Genomic DNA, 23,471 nt, shown 5'->3' with positions numbered 1-23,471 from the left:
GAGAAATTCAAAAAAAATTTTCACAAAAACATGGTCACAGGAATCATGTCGAAGGTATGATATTTTCATCCCCTGGTTATGTGAATTGTGCTAGTATTACAAGATACGCTTCAGGCTCTTGAATTTCACAATTTCAAATAATCTAACCACACTAGATACCTTGTGAGATGTCATGGATGACACTAATTAAGTAGCTACAAAATTTATCACCATCCGATAATGAATTTTGAGTTTATGAGAAGATGGAGAAACTTCCTTACAAGAATTCATTATAAATCAAGGAAGTTCCTAACAAGCAAATTCAGGCGAATCTGGTAACAAAAATTATGTTAAAGTTACGGAATCCTGACTAAAAGGATACAAAAATTATGCTAATGTTACAAGACATTTCCCAGAATCTTCAATCTTGCAATTTCCAATCATACAACCAGAATAAATTACTTATGGCTCATCATAGATGACACCAAATAGTCACAATACTCCATGAAATCAATATCCTAGCTCGAACTTTCAATTTAACGAAAAATTTAAGGAATTCTCACAACGAAATCTGGTTACATGAATTATACCAGTGTTACAGGAGCTTGGTCAGAGGGTAACAAGAACTATGCCAATGTTACATTACATTCTCAAAATTCTTCAATCTCACAATTTCCAACAACTCAATCACACTAGATCATTTGTGGCTCACCATAAATGACACCAAATAGTTAGAAAACTCTACAGTTGGTTCCTCGTAACCCGAGTGCATTTTGTATAACCGAGTTATCTTTTGACTTTTAAGTTTGAATTCCTAACGAACCAAGAATCCACACATGGATGATACTACTACAGGATTTTTAGCACCGACAATCATCCACGAGGGACCCCGGGTGGTCTAGTGTAACTTTAATTGTTGGAGATGATGAGTTGGAGAAGGTTGCAGAATGTACTGTAATAGTAATCCAATTCGTGCAACTTTTTGTTCACGATCTTATAACTGACCCACCATTCTTATAACCCAGCTTCCTTGCGCTGGAATCCCTTGAATCTCTCAAGACTCCAAACTTCGCCGCTGGGTGCATGATCGTGAAGTAGTCTTATCTTCTGACATCGTAGATGAAATTCTCTAACCAAATACTGAATTTTATTTCATGAATAATTCTAGTCCAATTTCCTTGAGAAACTATTTTGTTATAGTAATTCTGCATTTGTTATGTAATTATGGTGCACATATTACATAAATTGTTAATTATGCTAGACATTCTCGGGCGTCTTCAATATCTCAATTCTCAACAATTCACCCACGCATGGTCATTGTGAGTTAGGACACATGACACCAAATGGTCACAAAATTCTATCAAATCATAGTCGAGGCATAAATATTTATTATTTGAATTGTTCAAGGAAGTTCTTCGAAGAAGACATAAGTTATGTTAATTATGCTTGGAGTACAAAACTTTAATCATCATGAATCAGTAATTTGTCCAGTATTAAAAGGATAAACCAGGGTTACAGATCCTTGTCCATCATGTTACAAGAATTGAGCTAGGATTACACAACTATCTCCAACCTTGTAATTATCGAAACTATCAACCACAGTAGATACCGTGTGACTCATTCTGGATGAGATGATGACAAGTGGTCACAACACAAGCTTTCAACATCCACCCCATGAATTTCGACTTCATGAAAAATTCAACAAATTTTCACATAAGGAAACATTCCTCAAGAGTGAAGTCAAACTAGCGGTATATTTATCAAAATGTTAAATGAATTGTTCCAGTTTACAGGATATTTTCCAACCTGTTCGATTTCAATCTAAAACAATTCAAACAGACTAGATCTCTTATGCCTCGTCATGGATGACACTGATCAGAGAAAAAGGGTTCGTGATATATACATTGACTAAATACCTTGTAACTTACATCGAAGTTCATGAAATATTCAAAAGACAATGTTACTATACATGGTGACTCTATCATCATAACACTGTGAGTGTAGCAGAGAGCACAAGATAAAACAACTTTACTTATACCTCCTGGGAGGGGGTTTTTCCTTCGTCGAAGACACCAAACCCAGCGAGTTGGGATCTAACTTCCGTCTGATGTTACTTTGTCTCGCCCTATTCTTTATGCGAGCGGCTATCCCCGACTGGTTGACATGCACTTTAAGGGGGACTTAAATGAATATTCCTTTTGAACAGGCCACATGAAAGTACTCCTCCACATGCCCAAGGAGTACATCCTGGTTAGTGTTTAACCCACTCAGACTGTAGGATAGGAGGAGATCTTTTTGGAAAGTCAGAACTTGCTCCTGGAAAAATGGGAGATGAAAAATTAAAAAAGCACAATGTTGTAGTTGAGTTCGAGGTTTGTCACCAAAATTCGACATCAACAACAGTTCTAATCATAATGAAGCTCAACAAAATGACGGTGTCCTAACCTAGTTGTAACCCGGCAATAAGGTTTCAGGTGGGCAGTGTTGAAGGTACTTGTACACAAAAGCTCCACAGTCATCACTGAATAATGAGTACACAGGGGTAAGCATCATCTAGGCCTCCTCTTTGTACCACCAAAAATGGTCAGATTATACAAACTACCTACAAAAAACATGTTTGACAAAATGTATTGGATCACCTGTTGTGTTGCCTTGGTACAAGGGTATAAATGCAATGAAGTCCATAATCAGTAGGAACGTGGCCAGAGTCTACCAAAGAGATGATCTGTTCCTGCCTTCTCAACTGCATGTAGTCAAGCACAATCGTAACACAAATAGAGATTAACCTAACAAGTGTTGTAGTTGACAAAGTTCAAATATCGTACTCACCACCAGGGAGTCTAGTTACTTCCTTTAAAAAGTCAGGCACCTTCGGCGTATGGAGTTAATCACGTAGACTATTTTATTCTTACGATCAAGTGCATAAGCCCACCAATGCTCGTTCCTCAAGAAGGGTCCCATAATCTACCAACAAATACTCATTACACGATCCATACAGAAGTAGTGTAACAATGCATAAAACAACGAAAATTTTGGTGCTTTTACCAGATTTTTGTTCGCTATCCGAATGTGCCTAAAGTAAGAATGGTCTTTCAGTCCCTGAAGCGGTCAGTACTTCCCTGACTAATAGTGTCTAAGATCAGATGCAACTAAACACCCAAATTTTTTAAGTCAAACATCGAAATTAATGATACGAATAAATAATTGGAACAATGTAGTTTCGGGCAACGATTACCATCATGTACGGGCTGAGGCAAACACATTCTTCCAATTGATCGTCCGCACCTTCAGCATTAGGAACCTCAATGACAAAATGCATAAGCTGACAATGCAGAAGACACTATTACAGTGGGATGGCATGCAATAACGAGACAAAACAAATTATTTAAACAATACATACATGGTTGCTTATCCAAAGTCCAAGTTTTGCACTTGTGGTATCTGTCCGAGGCAAGTGGTGGTCAAACCCAATCGCAATCACCCTAACAAAAGCAAGCAAAGACTCTTTAACTAATTGGATCTCATCTGAATTAAGTTTTCCAACATGTCTCCTATAGGTTTAATCATGATTAACGAAAATGCAAGAAATATAAACATACTTAGAATGTTCAAGCATCATGACTGACGAACCATCATTTATGGTAACACATTATAGATAAACCTTCTCTCTCAACTCATCTAGAAAACGATTTGGGGCCTCGTAGACAACCAACTCCTATGACACAGGGGCGGCTCCCATTGCAATGGGCGACAATCCTTGATCATCACCTGAGTCACCTACTTTTTTATTAGCCATAGAAACGTCTGGTAGATCATCACCTTCTAAGCTAGATACAGAGCTTCTATCATCGTCAGATGCAACATTCTTTCCACTGTCCTGAGCAGCCATTTTACCCTCCCTAGGACCATTATCACTGTCCTCAGAATGATTGTTACTGTCATCATCTTCAGTCTCCTTATCACTCTTTTTGGGGTCCACGTCGATTTTCTTCTGACCCTTACCCCTCATAACCTCAACATCCTTCACATGTACATCATCCTCCTTACCATCTTCGCTCACCTTGTTCTGGACAACAGACCTCCTTGGCCAATTGAATCCCCTACTAACAACAGGGCCTCCAAACTTAGCATCCTCCTGCATCAGCCTGCTTATCTTCTCCTTAAAGATGCAATACTCATCTTCGGCAAAACGACCGATCAGCTAAAACAAAAATAACTGCACACTTTAATACATACTTCATTCACCATAAATATGTATGGCAGAAGTAGTTTTTATCCTACCGGATTCTTTCACTTCGAGGGGACGAAGAAGACAGACTCAGCATCCTCACCAATCGGAAACAAGAATCCCTACAATCAACATACAACTGCCATTTATTGACACTTTGTTTTATCCGGCCAACTTATTGGTAAAGGCAATTATGGACTTTAATGGAGTGAAAGGAACTCAAGAATGCTCACCGTAAGAGCAACTTATCAGCATGTATCTGTTCTCTCATCAGCTTGTTCCAAAAAGATAGAAGTGGGAACTCAACTCCACTATTTGTTGCCCCGAAACTTTGCCCCTGCAATCATAGAATCTTTTGCAAAAATTTGCAACGAAAAAACACTTTTCAAAAACACGGTTAACTGTTACATCTATATGAAGCGCCCAACAAAGAACTAACAATGTCTTCGATAGACAAAAATCTGCTTACCAACAACAGGTACAAGCATCCTCCTTTGGAGCTGGGCTTTAGAGACCTCCTCCGATAACTACACATGGCTTCCATCAACTAGCCGTGAATTAAGAAGCTCCAGTTATAACTTCTACACCTCCTAACGTGCAGCAAAGCTCCCAAAAATTCGGTGCTTGGCTTGTTCCTGTTTGTCGGGCACAGAAAGGCTCCAAGTGTATACAACAAATAAGCACGGCTCCACCGATCATCCACCCCTGCTTCCTGTATGATCTGGCCTAGAATAGGAATATCAAGATGCTTAAACTCTTGCAACTCAGCCTTCTCTGTCGGGTTCAAGTGTTTGAATTTTGGAACAACAGGACATGTCGATCCACAACAAAGATGTCATGCTCTTAAACGCCAAAAGAACATTTCACAGCTATCCTATTATATGACTCCAAATAACAAAATTCATATAGCAAAAAGAAATTCTTACCCTCACGTGAAAAGCCAAAAACTTGATAAACATCACCAACTCTGACCGGGATTGTGAATGACTTGGTTTCGATGCACATTTTTCGGCAGATAAAAGACTCCACAATGTGGAGTAATAACTACAGATCCATTCTTTTGACATCTAGAGAAAGCATGGCATCAAATCCCATTTCTTTCACAACATCCCTCTGCTTGGTGCTCAGATTATTGTTCACCAGTATCATCCGAAGTGGGAAGCACCTAGTCATCAACGTGTACTAATAACTAAAGAAATTTATCAACACCACATCATGCAAAAAATGCAAATACAGTGTTATGTAATTGAGACTTTTACTCACCTCTGCATGCTTACTTCCTGCAGCTTCCTCTAAATGCCCTGAATCATGAGATGAAACAAAACTACTTTACCCATCTGCATTCCACATAATGAAAAATGAATTGCTTTAAAAATTTTTCTAGTAAAATCAATCCAAAAGTTGAAGCAATAATCCAGCCTGTTGGGAAAAAAATACATTTACCTCTTCCGTCATCATTCCTCTGAATATGTTTTTTTGGTGCCATGTGTAAACAACAATCCACCAAAACTTGAAACTTCTACAAAAAAAAACATACCATTAACCACCAACAATCTTCTAGTCGCAGAAGCTCTTGCACGGCCAATGTTGATGCTTGACCCCTTATTCACGGCCCGTGTATTCCCTCAACAAAGTTTTCTCGCAGGCTGTGGACACTCACACAGCAAATCCCGTGGACACTTCACCGACCAGTTGGCAACAGCAACAAAGATACTTTCACAACCCCGTGGAATCCTTCAACAAACTCTCTTACGGCCCGTGGACAGTATCACAGACAACCTGACAGCAATGCAAAAACAGGAAAGTCAAACCAAACTCCGATCACTGTCTACACGACCCGGAGGAAGCAAAGGTGATTAGTTGTGATTTGAGACGGTTTAGGGTCGGCAATTAACATTAAAAGCTTTTGAATTCTTTTTTGAACAATGACGCAAGTCGCAACATTGAGAGAGAGAGAGAGAGAGAGAGAGAGAGAGAGGGAGTTTCAATCCAACGGGATAGGCACGGGTTACTTGAGTTAAATCCCAAAATGGTCCCTAAGATTGGCGTCATGCACTAAAATCGTCCTTGAGATTCCAATTGCACTAATTACATTCCTTAGATTGAAAAAAGTGCACCATATTAGTCCCTGACTCATATTCCATTAACGACATGATGACATGGCATGATGACGTGGATTGTAAGTGGCACGTGCCGCTTCATGATTTGGCCACGTGTAATGGTATGATGATGTGGTTACTAGTGACACGCGGCATGCTGACGTGGATGGTTGTGCCACTTGTCCGTTTGTGCCACGTGTCGCAACAGTATTCGTCCATGTGTCATCCATTATGTCATCGTTGTAGATGCACCAAATTAGTCCCTCACTTTGCATTAAGTGACTCATTTTAGTCCCTGAAATTGAATGTCGTGCACCAAACTAGTCCTTTCACCAGTTTTTTCTCATTTTTTTTCTATAAATTCAAAATTCTCAATATTTTTGAATGCATTAATTTTAATTCTATTTTTTCACATGTTCTTCAAATAAAAGTGTTTTTATAAAATATTTTTTCTCTTGCAATACCCTAACCGCCGACTTGGAGTTGACGTGAAGGCTTTTCAAGCACCTTCACTACCATCTCCGACCTCTTTCAGTACTTTTATAAAATATTTTTTTCTTGCGAATACCCCTAATAACCGCCGTCTTGGAGTTGACGTGAAGACATTTCAACCTTCCCTCATTACCATCTCCGACCTCTTTCGTCTAGACTGCAGAGATCAAAGATGGTAGTGAGGGTGCTTGAAGTGCCTTCGATCTAGCTCATTTGCACATAACGAAAACGTGTATTTCATAAGAAAAAAAATGTTTATTTTAATTATTAATTTCTTGTTAAAAACACATTTTTTATGAAAAAAAAATGTGTCTAATCAATCATATAATTATTTTTTTTATAATAACATACTTATATATTACAAAATTTACCAATGTTAAATTATTAAAAAATTATATAATTAAAACTACAATCTTAAAAATTTTTATGAAAGCACTTGTATTTAAACGATATATGAAAAAATAGAATTGAAATTAGTGTATCCAAGATATTAAAATTTTAAATTTTAAAAAAATGAGAAAAAATTGGTTAAGGGACTAGTTTGGTGCACACATTCAATTTCAAGGACTAAAATGAGTCACTTAATGCAAAATGAGGGACTAATTTGGTGTATATACAACGATGACATAATAGATGACACGTGGATGAATACTATTGCGACATGTGGCACAAACAGGCATGTGGCCAAATAACATTGTGACACGTGGCACAACCATCCACGTCAGCATGCCACATGTCACTAGTCACCACATCATCACATCATTACACGTGGCCAAATCATGAAGTGACACGTGTCACTTACAGTCCACATCATCATGCCATGTCATCACGTCGTTAATAGAAAATGGGTCAGGGACTAATATGGTGCAATTTTTTTTCAATCGCAAGGATGTAATTGGTGCAATTAGAATCTCAAAGACAATTTTAGTACATGACACCAATCTCAGAGACCATTTTGGGATTTAACTCCGGGTTACTTCGCTCTCCACCACAAAGGGCAAATCAGACATTGTATGTTAGCGTATGTATGCGTATCTTGGTTGGCAGTTGGCAAAAACAATATTTTGTTGGTGAAATAACATTTCATTTAAATTTTTGCCTACTTAAGAAAGTGATAAACCACTCTTATTTGAATAGTGTCACTTTCATATACGTTGTCTTTCCCTTGCATTTCTATATGAATATGTTAAAGTAAACCTTCATGTACTCTTCTTGTAATTAAAAAAAAAAAAAAAATAGACCATCCCATGCATTGATGATAAAAACTTCAATAAGATAAAATAACTTAATTTCTTAATGCAGTGAAGACGTTATTCACAACCTGTAGCAAATGAAGGATTTCTTAATGAAGGATTCTTTTGCCAGAAAACTAACCAACGTTCCACAAGATACACTAAGGATAACTTCAAACTACCGCCTCATTTCCATTGCTCCCATACGAACAAATTAGACAGAGGACAACTTTCAAATGACCTAACAGATGACACTAGATTCACCAAATTTGCTAGCTTATACATATATAAATGCCCTACATTGCTGTGCTTTCATAAACCTTTACAGAACCATTACACCAGAACAATGATCACAGCCGCGCAACGGGGGAGGTCAACGATTTCGTCTCCGGCAATTATGTATACATATAGACAACAGCCGTGGAAACAGAGTAGGGCTTTTACTTTTCATCACACTTGTTCATTTCCTTTGAGAATATTGTACTTGCAAAGAGGACAAGTTGCATTCATCTTTAGCCATTTCACTATGCATAAAGAATGAAAATGATGATTGCACGGAAGAGCATGGAGCTCTGTTCCATCCTCGTAAGGACAAAGGCATATGCAACATTCCTGGAAAACAAAACAAGCATAAATAAACTCAACTGAAAATAGTGTTAAACCTTAGCAGACTATGTTTCTTTATATTGATGAATGAAATGCTCAATTCTATGTTAAGCGATTTTTCTTTTTTTCCAGAGAGACAATTTATGGTATGGTAAACGTAAAAACCGAAGAGTTCAGGGCAACATCTTCAACAAAGTTCCTCTTAGCACCATGTTCATCAGGGCTCAGAATTAATACTGCCCCTCATGAGTCCGAAATTTCGTCTTGGGAGTGTGTTCTTCGTTCATTCAAATATGATGATATCCAGATTTTAAATCTAGGTTGGAGAAAATTTGAGCCCCACCAATCTAATCCAACAATTCACAAATAACCAGAATTAGAAACTCCAATATTGTGATTTTGTTCAAAGCCCTATCATCAACTGAACCTCCATCTATAATCATTTTTCTTTAACTAAAATAACAGGTCTAAAAAGGACTTGTACTAGCCCTTGTAACACAGATTTTAGCATCCATCAACTATCTTTTCTATATCATTTTTTCGGATGGCAGGGGTTACCTATATGGGCAAATTCGAGGAATATTGACACCCTCTTCAAGAACAATAGCATGGCCATGCTCATGAGTTGGAAGGAGTCCTTCTGGGACTTGGAATAAGTCATCCAATAGCTGCAGTAGCTGCTGCACTTAATGCGACAGAATCAGGGCCTCATCATTGGGAACTTAAGTCTGAAATGATGTTATAAGATAGCTCTCTTGGATTTTAAGGGCACTCAGAGCTGCTTTCCACATAGCCTTACTCCTACTCTAGGTGGGATCTCCGTTCCAATGAAAACTCCTTCCCTCCATGACTTAAGAGCCATCCATGTATGTTTCCCTTCATATTTCCCCAAACTTGCCACCCAACCAGCATGTTGAAATAGTTCCAACCTCCACTAACTCGACAAAAAAAATTGTTGGGTTGGGATTCCCTGCACCATCACCACCACATCTTCACATCTGCCTACCCCCTTTCTCTATGGAACCATGCCCTAATTCCACTCTAAAAAGTCTTAACCTTCTCATGGTAAGATAAAACTTCTTTGCTACCTTGTGGGAATGAAGTTAGCTTCATCCCCTGAATCTACTAGAACTAGTACCTCCTGCCCCAAATTGTGGTTAATCGTCAATACTATAAGAGGAAAAGTGAAGCATCATTTCTTTAACATCCACCTCCTCTAACACAGGTCCCAAGTCTTCCTCTTCCTCCTCCAATTGCCTCTCCTCTCCTTCTACCAACAACAAACACCTGATGGTGTCTTGAGTTGGCAAGTGCATTATGGGCCCAATTTGTCACTGCAGCTAAAGCACAACCTTTTCTTCTGCATCTCAACCCATTCCTCATTAGACAATTTCCATACCCCATGAGCTTTATGGCCCACCGTCACACTAGTTTTAGCCACAGCAGCTTCAGCTCAGTTACCCCCACTCCCAGTTTTAGCCCCTCCTTCATCCACACTAAAATCCTTAGGTAGTGTTCGATAGTATCCATGTTTGGCAGAGTCATGGACACTGTGGCACATGTCCACTGTTTGTTTGCTGAGACAAAACTTTTATAGACATGCTAACACACAATGCATACAAAATACATGTTTCAGTGTCCTTCCACATTTGTCCCTATATTTCCAGTTTGTTCTTCTCCCCTCTCCCTCACTCCCACCTCCTCCCTCTCTCCCTTATGCCTATACTGTCACCGCTCCTCTTCGCCTTCGTCGTTGCTGCCTTTACTCCATCTTCACCTCCTCTCTTCTTTTCACCTTAGTCTGCCTTTGCCTTCCAGATCTGTTGCCTTCCCCTTTCTTGATCTGCCTTCACTCCAACCTTCCAGATGTGTCGTGCCTCCCTCTCCCTCTCTCGATCTGGCTGAGCCTCCGCAACTGCCTCCTGATGTCATCTTCCTCTAGCTTAGCTACTCTTCATGATGTCATCTTCCTCCACCTCTTCCTCTCTTCCTGATGTTGTCTTCCTCCACCTCCTCCTTTCTTCCCTGTCGCTGCTCCCTCTAGTTCTGGTTTTCTTTTTCTTTAAAAATAATAAAAATATATTTATATATTTTTTATTAATTTATTGATTAATGTTTTTTAGAATGATTTGTGTTGTTTTAATTTGTTTGATTGAATTTGAGATTAGGCTAAGAGTTTTTAAGGTGGTGATTTGGGTTGAGATGGTGGTGATGAAGTGGTGGTGGTGGTTTGCATAAGGGTAATATTGTCACATTGATATGACATATTTGTATGTTCTTTTATGTACTTACTTACCAAACAAGTAAAAAATATTGTCTTTTATGTATTTACTAACCAATCGGGGTTTTATATCCCCCTCTTTCATATCTCATCACTATCAGAATGATTGGATCTTACACGTTTCCCACTATCCTCGCCATGTGGTAATTCTGTTACGTCAATAGGCTCCTCCTTAGTCTCTTTCACTCTCTTTTCCCTTCTGCTCTAGCTATATGTCATAGGTATATTTCCCTCTCTTAGTAATGGAACCCTAAGAAGGTTCTCCTTCCTCTGTTACAACTCCAAGGTATGTAACAAACTACCTTCACTTAGCTAGCACATGCCCTAAAGCCTCTACCATTTTACGATGAGCCTGTGGCCATTACTAGCACACACAATAAATAGACTGCCACCCTGCACACGACAATGCCCCTCTCCTGAGTGATTGTTTAACAAGAAGCTGGATTACTCACAGTTTAAGGTCTTCGGTTGTGTTTGCTTCGCTTTTCTAAAACATAAAAAGTAAAAAAATAAAAAATAAATGAATTTGCTTTACACTTTTCTAAATGAACTTTTCTGGGTTAAAATAGGCTCCTTAGGCATAGTTTGAGACACTCAAAGCTTCTCGAAGGAATTTGGGGTTCAATAGTGCTACATGTGACCTCTCCCTCTCTTGTCACTTGCATCCTAGTGTACATGGATGATATAATCATCAATGGCTCCTCTCTCTCTGACAATCAAAGGCTCATTGCTACTTTGTACAACAATTTTTGTACTCAATGATTTAGATGCCCTACACTACTTTTGGGGAATTGAAGTTTAAAGACTCCAAGATGGCTGACTATTTCTGTCTCGGCAGAAGTACATTTTGGCTACCTATCCAAAGGAGCAATACGGAAAAGGCAAAGGATATTTCCACACTAATGGCTTCAAGCCTCAAATTGTCTCATAATGGCAGTGATCCCACCTTATATGGGTCTATTGTGGGTCCCTTATAATACGAGACAGTCACTAGGTCTCAGATATCTTTTTAGTGTGAACAAAGCTTGTCACAGGAAAACCATTGGAAGTGAATAGGATTTTGAGATACCTAGTTGGCACTTGAGGTCCAGGCATTACACTTAGATCAGGGATAGATCTCAAACATCTGAATTTAAGAAGGTATTGCGATGCAGATTAGGCAACAATGTGATTGGTAGGAGGTCAGCATCTGGTGCATGAGTATACTGAGGACCAAACATTATTTTGTGGTGATCCTGGAAGCAAACGACAGTGGCAGGATTGAGTACCTAGGCAAAATACAGGAGTATGGTTGATCTCACCACAGAATTGATACGGATTCCGTCTTTAGTGTTCCTGCTACAAGGCTGGTGGTGTATTGTGATAATCTCAGTGCTATTATGTTAGCACACATTCCGTTTTTGCACAATAGGACAAAACACATGAAATTTAATCTTCTTTGTGAGAGAGAGAGTAATGGAAGGCAGTGTCTTAAACAAAGTTTTTGAGCTTAAGTAATAAACTACTTGTAACAGATTTTTGGAGATGTAGAGAGCCCAATTTCAGGGGGCATAAGAGTGACTTATATAAGTGATAGTAAAGCCTAAAGAGAAGATATTAGATGCTGTTAGTTATTACCGCTGAGCCAGCTAGAATAGGACAGACTAACTACCTAACAGCTGTCATAACTAACTATAGATAGAAAGGATTATTTACATCCTTGTATTTAAGCATAGCTCAGTGCTAAACTGTGACAAACTCCGACAGCCAAGAAGTTCAGCGGCAACATAGAGAAATTACTCCTTTTAAATATACATATAGGAGGAGAGAGATATAAATAGGAAGTGAGGAGCATTGGTTTTAGGTAGGAAAAGACTAAAGTGAGAATTGTGGAGAGAATTGGCCTCTCAAATGCCAAACATCATTTCTGTTACAGTCATACACCCTTACTCAATATACTTATTCACTGGTTTGGGACTATCACATTGATACTTCCTCTCCAGTGATTCCTCACACTACTTCTATTCTTGTTATTCGTGACTATTCATACTACTGCTTTTCTACACTCTCTCTATCCTTCGGTGATACCAGAGAACCTTACATAAACTCAGTCATAATACACATTACACATTTCTTAAACTTCTCTGTCTATCTGAATTCTCTCCTCTCAAAACTCTTAATAAATTCATTTTGGAAGGGGAATACACAACTACATATTCCCCTCAAAAAAATCAAAATGAAATAAGATTTCAAACCTACTATATGATGTTGGCAATTCCAAAGTCAGCATTCAAATGAGGACATATAATTTATTGATTTTCTCCTTTTCAGGTAACCAAACTGACATAAAAACATAGCACTTATGCAAAGATCTTTATGCATATTCATAAACATAAAAAAACTTATAGAACCTTCCATTTCTTTTTCACAAGTCATAATCTGAACTACACAAGACAAATATGAATTAATAATAGTGTTTCAGTAAACATACCGCATCCTCAGGCAAAAGTGTCCGTTCGTTTGCAACATATCCACTACTGGTTTCAATGGGAACCATTCTTCCAGCTCCCCCAGTAGGCTTTTCCTCATTGCTTAAAATTTCAAATCTGTATTTTGGAATTATACTGAGATCTGCTTCTGACGCACCTTCCTATGTATCCCAAAATAAGACCATTAGAAAAATTAGAACACACACAAATTTAAAATTTTCTGCCAGTCAGTGTCAAAGAATTTTGTTCATACCTGTCCTGCAACAGCATAGAGAATAGCAATGATGCAAGGCAAACAACAACAGAGGGCAATGCCAATTAAGCATGCCAAAACAACACAAAAGATAGCAAAGAAGACGTCAAATGCCAAAAACACAACAGCCAACCTGTAAAATTCAAAAACAAATATATCCTTACATCATTATGAACAACCTACACAGAATTCATCACGCAGTCTATGAAATAGAAAGAAATAACGGAGAAGTTCCTTTCGGTCCTCCAAAGGAACAGAAATTGATTAACTTCCCTGTATTAGCAGCATCAAATTGGTAGGTAAACGGTAGTTAATGCCATGTCATTAGTTTCATCCTTTTAAGCCCCACATCAGACCATAATTGATAGTTTAATAAATGGAGGACCAAATTGAAGATATGCACAGCAGAAAATAGAAATCCCTCCAGAGAAGTGAACAATATCCATTTGACCTTGTTTAACTTGTCAAGGTTTAATGACTATATTAAAAATCACAAATCAATATCAAAAGGAATGACTGATTCCTAATATACCACAAAGGATTTTTCCCACAAATCTTTAATAAAAACCAGGTTCTTCTATCTGCATTTCAGATTAAAATATATCTCTTGGCACATAGAAGTAATGTGTTAAGCATAAAATAAAAACAAAAAAATCTTATTTATCACTTGTATGTCTGTGAATCCACATGTTAATCATATGAGAATATCAAACCATTGAATTTTTAGTAGATAGAAATTATAGAATATCAAGACATTAGAACGATCATAAAAATATTATTCTTACTCAAAAAGTTACCAAACAAGACTCACCAGTATAAGCGTGGGGCATCTTGCAGAAGTATATCACCACCAGAGACAACCCAGTAAAAGCCCACTATCCACCAAAGGAATGAAATCCCCGTATTAAACGACTCACATCGTTTTGTGAATCTGCTTTGAAGATAAACAAAATATCTGAAAATCTTAATTACCTAATGCAATCCAAACAAGTAAATGATAATATCAATAAGACAGATTCTTATTCAACCACCAATACTACAGTAATACAATCAATGTCATGTCTACACAATGCCAAGAAACCTTTGAGGTTTACTCTAGCATGTTAAATCCTTCAGCAGCATAGTTAGTAGTTTTACCATCACATGTTAATTAATTAATGCTGGTACAACATAAACCTGAAATCTATGCAAATACTAATTAACCTAATATAAGAGGGAAAATGTTAGGATTCAACTGCAAGGTATGGGACTTGAGTCAAGTATGGGATTCCGATGGGAGGTTTATAAGGTCTTGGACACTCCAATCACAATAGCTAGCTTTTCTGATGTCGTGCTCCAATGGTTTGCATAAGAAACTACTGAAAATGTATTGCACTCCTATATTTAAAATTGAAGAAATTTATCTTTGATCAACCAGACAATAATTACACTCATCCTATCATATATCATATGTAAGTAATAATAAACAAACCAAAAGTCATTGTAAAATCCAAATATATTAATAACATTGCACATGATCAAAAACAGTGAAAATCCATTAACATATGGATCCCCTCTCAATCAATCATATGCTGCAATTAATTCAAACACACAAGGATGACACTTCATTTCACACTTCAGTTACTCTACAAAATAAAACAACTGGCAAGGACTCCTATATCAGCTCCAGCTTCAACAGTTACGTCACAGCATAAATGTACTTAGCAAACCCCAAATCCTATAAACCATGCAGATTATGAATAAGTGTATATTAGTACACCCTCATCAGGAGGTTGTCAAATGTCTATTGCGAATATGCAATCAGGCTGCAATCTTGTAATAAAACAACTATGGATCTGTTTGGTTTGTCGTCTAGGCAAGACCAGCGATTACTTTCTAGTTTTACAAACATAGTTTTGCCATGAAGAAAAATGGGGAAGACATCACGTGTGCTTTAGATTGTTTTTCTCAAGGGGAAATTTTACATTTTCAAGTGGTCATGTGAAACACAATAGTGGATTTTTATGGGAGAGGATTGAATTACAGATGTTGGATGTTTGGGGTATAAACTGTATACATAGGATAAATCCAAGGGGATTAATTGCATGCTCCTTTTTATCAATACTATACATGCTTCTTGACACTGAAGAGATATACCTACTAAGAAGGATGATAGAGAGGTATCGTAGTAATAAAAAAGATCTACATATAGTGTTTATTGACTTGGAAAAAGCGTACGATAGGGTGCCAAGGGAGATCTTATGGAAAGTTTTAGAAAAGAGAGTAAGGATCGCATATATTTGTGCATTTAAAAACATGTATGATGGGGGTACAACTAGTGTGAAGACTCAAGATGCTGTGACAGAGGAATTTCCTATTAGTATAGGATTACACTAGGGATCATCCTTAAGTCCATACATTTTCACATTAATCTTGGAAATACTCACAGAGCATATTCAAGAGCCTGTACCATGGTGCATGCTTTTTGCCGATGATATCGTCCTTATGGGAGAGTCAACGGAAGACCTAAATAAGAAGTTGGAGTTATGGAGAGAAGCTCTCGAAGTGTTTGGGCTACGCATAAGCCGGAGCAAGACGGAATATATGGAATGTAAGTTCAGCCTGCGAAGGAAAAACCCTAATATAGAGGTGAAGATTGGAGATAACATCCTACGGAAAGTTAAGAATTTTAAGTATCTTGAGTGCATCATATAGGATAATAGATAGATTGAACAGGATGTAAATCATAGGATCCAAGCAGGTTGGTCAAAATGGCGGAATGCGTCTGGTTTTTATGTGACAAAAAAGTGCCTTTAAAACTTACAAGGTAAATTCTATCGCACTGCTATCAGACCGGCTATACTTTATGGTACAGAGTGTTGGGTGGCCAAAGGGAAGTACGAACATAAACTAAGTGTTGCAGAGATAAAGATGTTGAGATTGATAAGTGGTCATACCCAATTGGATAGAATAAAGAATGAAGATATAAGAGATAAAGAGTTGGAGTAGCATCTATTGTGGAAAAGATGGTAGAATTGCGTCTCAGATGGTTCGAACATGTGAGAAGAAGACCGACAGAACACCCAATCAGGAGGGTGGATGAGATGGAAGGTGGATAAAGGGTGAAAGGCAGAGGAAGACCTAAGAGCATGAGGTGGTCAAACGAGATCTACATGTAAACGGTCTTTCTATTGACATGATACATGATAGAGCTCAATGGCGTCGTTTGATTCATGTAGTCGACCCCACCTAGTGGGACAAGACTAATGTTATTGTTTTTGTTGTTGTATACATGCTTCTTTACTAAAACTTTATCCTTATTTATTGAACCAAAAAATATTAACAAAACAGTTGGCATTTTCAAATGCATTTTAGGCCATGGTTGCTTTGCACTCCATCAAACAAATTACATTTATTCAAAACTTCATACAGATTTCTTTTCTGTTCATCTTTTCTATTCTATTCCCTCTCATTCTTTGCAGGGGTGGGTGTGTTTGCCCACTTACCTACCGTAAGATTTAGGCATTATTCATAGATTTATTTGCTCATGTACTCATCATCAAAAAGGCATTGTTGAACAACAACATACACAAGCTAATGAAATGGGGCTCTACATAAAGTATGTATATAATGGCATCAGCTGCATACCCTGCCTGAATTGGTGTAGGTGGCTAGTGGCTAGTGTTGACATGTATCTTCTCACGCCAAACCATATAGAACAAAAACAAGATGTGCTGACATATCACATGCATATGTTATGGTAGATCACAAGTATGGTGAATTTTTGCCAACTTCACTTTCATCAAATGCAACTAGGTGTAGGCTTAAAAAAACACACACGTAACAAATAGTCAAATATTCATAGAAACTATGAAGCCATGAATAATAAAGGATAAATTTGACAAAAATAGATGCCGTTCATAGGTTAAAATACCAAGATATTAAATAAATTTTTCATAAATGACTCTAACCAATGAAAGGTTGCTATGCACCACTTTTTTCTCCACATTATCATGATAGAAAATTACTTACTCTGCCCACCTCCATTGAAACCCGTTCAATTCACTATTCATGGCCCCCTAACTCATCTTGATCAACCAAACTAATCACGTCACACTATCTCCAGCAGCAAATCCATTTGTCTCTATCCAGTCACTTGATCACACTAATGTGTCTGTACTCTGTATTGCTAAGAGTGTGTTTGGTTTGGTGTTTAAAACATAGAAAAGCAAGTCCAAGTTTCTCGAACGCTTCATTTTTTTGTTTGACTACTTTTTTTCCTCTGAACACAGATGTGATTTTGTACGTTCACGTCAAACAAAAAGTTTTAGCTTTTGCTTACTTGTTACCTTTGAACTATTAATTGAGAAAATTTATTTCCTTTCTACCAATCTTGCCTTTCATTCCCTTCTTTAAAAAGAGGCATAAAGAACAATCTTACTTCACATCTGGTTTTTGCGTGGTCTCTGTGGTTCCAATATTTTTTTCCATCAAGAACTCTCAGATTTGTTTCAGTTACTAAGGTAAATATTTCAAATTTTTTTATCATGCTTTCTTTCATGTTTTGATTTTTACTTATTTTTTATTGTATTTCTTTTGTTTATATGATGAATGCTGTTGCTTTTTTCTTTTTTTTTGTTGTTTTTTTAGTGCTCTGATGTCCCATGCATGTTATTGTCTTTTTTTGTGGAGTTCTTATGGTTTCTTGTATATGAGTCCTCTTCTTCTATCAATTTACAGTTCTTTGTTTCTTTTTTGTATGGAACATTTTATTTTAGCTTTGTACAATTTTATAGATGTGGTTCTTGTATACTATGTTTATTATTATTTTCTTTTATAATATGAATTATTGATCCATTAGAAAGAGCAAATTAAATAAAAAAAACTAACCATAAATAATAATAGAATCATAAGTAGTGAAAATTTATAACCCAAACGAGTACTAAAAAGAGTATTCAGAGTAATACATAAAAAAGTACTATGTAAAAAAGTACTAGAATAGAGTACTGAAAAATTACAAAACTAACATTCTCATGTATATATATAAAATTTAAGACAAAGATAATATAATATTGTTTGATGAGACATCTTTATGCATATATATCTAAAATTTATATTTTTTTCCCTAATAGAATAATGAATAACAATGAATCTCAAGAGAAAAAAACAAATAGGACATATAAATTGATTAACAAGATTTATTTAAATATCTAAAATAAAATGTTAACATAATATAAAAAAGTTATTTAAATTTATGTCATTTTCAGTAATTTTTCATCTAAAAATAATTTTGAGTAATGTAATCCAAATATTTATTTTTCATCTAAAATAAAATGTTAACACTTATTTTTCATCAAAATCAAAATTGAAAAATCAATTTGATTCAAACTCCCATGTGTAAACTTCAATCAAATACACACTAAGTCATTCCCGTGAACTACATATCTGGCTATCTTAATTCCAAAGCATAACATACTTAATGAGCTTGATCGTAACCCCAAAATTTAACTAGGTTGACCAGTAGAAAAGCTTGGCAAGTGAACAAAGCAACTAAAGTACTATACCAACATGTGCATTCCCTGTTCTCTCTCATTTGTCATTTCCATGTCGAATTAGAATACCATCAAAATAAACTAAATTCTCAAAAACGTGATTCCACTAGCTCATTCCCGAACCATCATACCCAACACAAATTCTCATTTCTCCAAAGCTTATGTCTTTTTCATGTTCCCCCAAAAGGTCCTTGCATCTCAATTTACGGAATCAAAACTAGCACACAAACATCTTAATAAAAGAAAATTCCAATCTATAAAATAATCAGTTTAATATTGCTACTAAAAGTCAAAATCAAACCTCAACGGTGAAATAAAATTCAAACGAATTAAACATACCCGGAGTGAGAAGAGTTTCCATCACCAACATCATCATCGTCACTATCGTTGGCATCCTCAAAGCTATCAGCATCCTCGCTTTCTATGCCACTCGTCCTTCGCTGACGCCGCGAATTCCTTTGGTTCCGGCGCCGGTACTCGAGCCACACCAGCACCACGTGCAGCAGGCACTGCAGCCCATACCCGAAGATCCACAGGCGGATCGGCGTGTTCGGCCGCTCATCCAAGGTGCACGCAAGCATCACCGCTGAGACCACTACGAAGGCCATGTTCCACGACATGTCGAGCGCCACGACCGGCTTCGAGTATCCCCAGTCGGCCCGCCGCTCCTCCAGCTCCCGCGCTGCAGTCTCGCGGACCAGCATGGACGGGCCACGGCGGCCCGTGGCTCGGCCCAGCAGAAGCGCGAGGGTTGGAGCCCGAGACGCGGCGGAGGCATCAGAGTTCCCGTGGCGGGAGCGGAGGAGTGGCGCCTGGGGCTCCGCTGCCTCCCTGGCGGTTGTCTGTGATGACATGGCTAGAGAGAGAAAACGGATAGCATAATTCAAATTGAAAGGGAGAGATGGGAGTGAAATTGTTATATATTTAGGCGAAGCGGAAGTAGCGTATATTGGAACTGTGGGGGAAATCACTTTCCAGGCGGAATTGAAGATACAGTAATTTGTAGTGTGCGCGTCTAGGTCACTGAATTATAATTCCAGAGAGGAGAAGTGCCGAAAGAGGGGGAAAGGAACAAAGGAGATTAGGGGAGAAAGGATTTGTAAGTGAGGCGTTGAATGGTTGGTAAGTGTCGAAACGGTTGTTGAAAGCGCTGGGCTTTTGGGAATGCTTAGAAGTTAGATCTTGAACTTCAGCTCACTCGGTGAGTCAAAGGAAACCGGAAGAAACGGTGGTGGATTATTATCAGTATATAACTATATATGGACATTGGACAGATAATCACCCTTTTAGAGTTTTACTTATTTTATTTATATATTTATGTTAAAATAATAAATATATTAATTAAAATAGTAAATACAGTATATTACATTCCCATATACTAGTATAACTAATCACCCAAAAAACATATACTTATATATCAATATTTAATACTCTCTGATCTGCGTATTGATTTTTTTTATTATTAAATGTGTAAAAAATAATTGAAGTGGAATTAATTAAAATATTAAATAATTTATAATTTAAATAAGAGATCTTAAATTCAAGTTTTATAAATAATATATAATGAATAATATTTAAAATAATTTTATACCAACCAACTTGAGTTGGTTGAGTGGTCAGCTCACTTGTTCGCTAAAGCAAGTGGTTGGGGGTTTGAATCCACCTTGTGCATACAGTAATCTATTGACCAGCTCATATAACCATTAAAATAAGTGGTTAGAATTAGACTATAAAAATAAAAAAAAATATGCAATTAATGTGTTAGAAATTAAAAAGATAGAATAATTAATATCCTTAAATTTAAAAAAAATAATTAATTTTAATGTATATTTATAATTTTAAATATTTTTAATTATATTATTTAAAATATAATGCAATATATAAAATAAGTAATGTAAATCAGTAAAATAAGTTGATTGGTCCATAAATAAATAATATACAAATAAACGAAATAAATATGTATATTTTATTTATATTGTAAATAAGTTATACATATTCGTTTACACTGTAAACAAGATAAATAATGTAATGTAAATCAGTAAAAACATTTTAAATTATCTATATATGTAAATAGAACATTTATTCTATTTTTATTTTAAAAAAATCCCATCGATACCACCTCTCTCTCTTATATATAATACACTAACATGTTTATTAATGTATTAAATGTGTATATTATTAACACGTATTTTAACATTTTTTTAGGAAATGTAAATTCTAATTTAATTTAAAATTCACTTTTATTAATTAGGTATAATTGTATTCTACTATAATATTCCGACTGTGAAGTTCGATTTTTTTATAAGTTGAAACTAATTATCTATATTTATTTTTATAGTTAATTGTGAATTTTTTTTCCCTGCAAATACATAATTTTAGTTAATAGAAATTACGCATTTTATGTGTTTAATTTTAATTATAAATATTTGCTCTGTGTTGATTGTTAAAATAAGGATAAATATTAGAAAAAACAAATTCGTTTATCGGATTTTATTTAAAAATTTTGAAGACGAACTCATGAACCTAAAAAATTATGATGCACTACAGAATACACCACGTCGTGTAAATAAATGAGGTTTTTTTTTTTTTTTGTGTCTAATAAATAAATTAGAACACAAGTACACAACACAACGCTCAGAAAAATAAAAGAAAAATCAAAGAAGCACTACATGGTCTCGTTGAAGCCTTGAAGGATATCACGTAACTCCTGCCAAGGATTCAACCATTCTACAAATTCAGCACTATTTATAGTTTCTTTTTTGCAAGTAGGTCAGTTGCGTCATTAGCCTTTCTCTCTCTTAATAAGATTAAAATGAACCTCTCATTAAAATCTAAGTAGCTCTTGAATCTTAAGAATTAAATCCTCATTATTATGAATAGTCCGATGAAAATCAAATTGAAGTAGTAAAAAAACATCTAAAAAATCGGTTTCCACAATAACCACCTTAGAGCCACATTTCCAAGTAAGGACCAAATCTCTCCACGTTACAAAATGTTCGTAGCGGAAAATGCCCTAATTAGGAAGAGACCCAGAGCAACCTTTCATTCAAGAGCCTTCCTTGTTCTGAAGCACACATTCGAATCTGTCGAGATTCCGAGCATGATAGACACTTCCATCACAGTTAAATTTAACCATTCCTTTTGGTGGAGGAGTCTAGACCACATCGATGCATTGAACTTGAAGATGGTAAGTTGATTTGTTGAAGCTATGAAGATCTTGTGCAAGCCTTCACGCTAAAAAAAGTAACCCTCTCATGAGACCAATCATCATGGGAGTTGAAGATATGCTGGTTACGATGACGCCAACTCCACCATAAACCAGCAAAAATGATGAAATCAACCTTCATCACTTTCTGGCAGAAACAGGTAAAGCTGTTGGCCGAATTTATAACATGATTATCACTTCTCAAAGGTAAAACCCTAAAAGAGAGCACACATTGCGAGCTCTGGCACAATCAAATAGACAGTAAAATACTGTCTCTCGCCGAGAACGGCAACACGGACATAACTCCAAATCCATCAAACCGCGGCAAAATCGAAAGAAGGCAATCGGAAGAGCATCATGAAGGCAAAGCCACACAAAGAACCTTAATCTTCTCAGGGAGGTTGGAGAGCCACAACTAATTCTAATTAGCATTAGCATCCAAATGAATTTCGCCCTTTAAAATTCAATTATAGACATCCTTGGTGGAGTAGATTTTTTAAGATGATGACACCACTATCCACATTCCACCCGAGAATGGATCTTCTCAATTTTTTTTAACAATTGAGGGAGTAAAGTGTGATTTCACATCATTAATTTTATAATATAAGTGGGACCAAAAATAAATGAGAGAAAAAACAATTAAGGATTAAAGATCACACTTTACACTCTCAATTTTTTTTAACAATTGAGAGGATCCATTTCCATTCCACACTAAAAAAAAGGCTTAATATTGGCGAAAACAAAATAATCTAATGGTAACTTTGGCGCCAAACTATTTTATTTCCGCATTTTTACCATTAGATTTTTTACTGGTAAATCCGATAATAAGTTCAATTTTTTTGTTAAATTTTTTTTGATACAATTAGTAGTCAAATTCTAAATTTTTTATTCAAATTTATTTTTTGCACAATTAGTATTCAAATTCTAAATAATAGAAACTAAATATGTTAAATTAAATATCAAGCGTACAAATGAAATGAAAAGTTAAATAACAGAGGTTATAATACAATCAAATAGTCTAAAACAAAACTCTAATCACTAAAGATCCTAATAGACGTCGTCATCATTGTCCCACTAGTCTTGCTGAGGTGGCGGCC

The 23,471-nt window shown here is 36.4% G+C and overlaps 1 protein-coding gene and 1 long non-coding RNA gene across 2 annotated transcripts; both read right to left on the bottom strand.

Moving 5' to 3' along the window:
• Positions 1-2,435: 2,435 nt before the first annotated feature.
• On the bottom strand, positions 2,436-2,933 carry LOC107643866 (uncharacterized). The gene is made up of 3 exons (XR_015883307.1): positions 2,809-2,933; positions 2,619-2,722; positions 2,436-2,500 (listed from the first exon to the last, which is right to left on the bottom strand). It is a non-coding gene; the product is annotated as an uncharacterized LOC107643866 (long non-coding RNA).
• Positions 2,934-8,050: 5,117 nt separating this feature from the next.
• Positions 8,051-20,410, bottom strand: LOC107643865 (E3 ubiquitin protein ligase RIE1). The gene is made up of 5 exons (XM_016347613.2): positions 19,509-20,410; positions 14,450-14,569; positions 13,639-13,771; positions 13,388-13,546; positions 8,051-8,642 (listed from the first exon to the last, which is right to left on the bottom strand). Exons 1-5 carry the CDS (start codon positions 20,021-20,023, stop codon positions 8,481-8,483), a joined length of 1,089 nt encoding a protein of 362 aa, XP_016203099.1. The 5' UTR covers positions 20,024-20,410; the 3' UTR covers positions 8,051-8,480.
• Positions 20,411-23,471: the final 3,061 nt, after the last annotated feature.

Source organism: Arachis ipaensis, chromosome B5, assembly GCF_059453495.1.
Source record: "Arachis ipaensis isolate K30076 ecotype BB chromosome B5, ASM5945349v1, whole genome shotgun sequence".
Lineage (NCBI taxonomy): Eukaryota > Viridiplantae > Streptophyta > Magnoliopsida > Fabales > Fabaceae > Arachis > Arachis ipaensis.
The sequence above is the reverse complement of the archived record's forward strand: the minus strand, read 5'-3'. Positions and strand labels throughout refer to the sequence as shown.

Coding starts and splice junctions, on each gene's coding strand:
- LOC107643865 (XM_016347613.2), bottom strand. CDS start 20,023: ATGTCATCACAGACAACCGCCAGGGAGGCAGCGGAGCCCCAGGCGCCA. Junction 13,772..14,449: donor GATGCCCCACGCTTATACTG/GTGAGTCTTGTT, acceptor TGAATTTTACAG/GTTGGCTGTTGTGTTTTTGG. Junction 8,643..13,387: donor CACTTTTGCCTGAGGATGCG/GTATGTTTACTG, acceptor TTTGTTTTCCAG/GAATGTTGCATATGCCTTTG.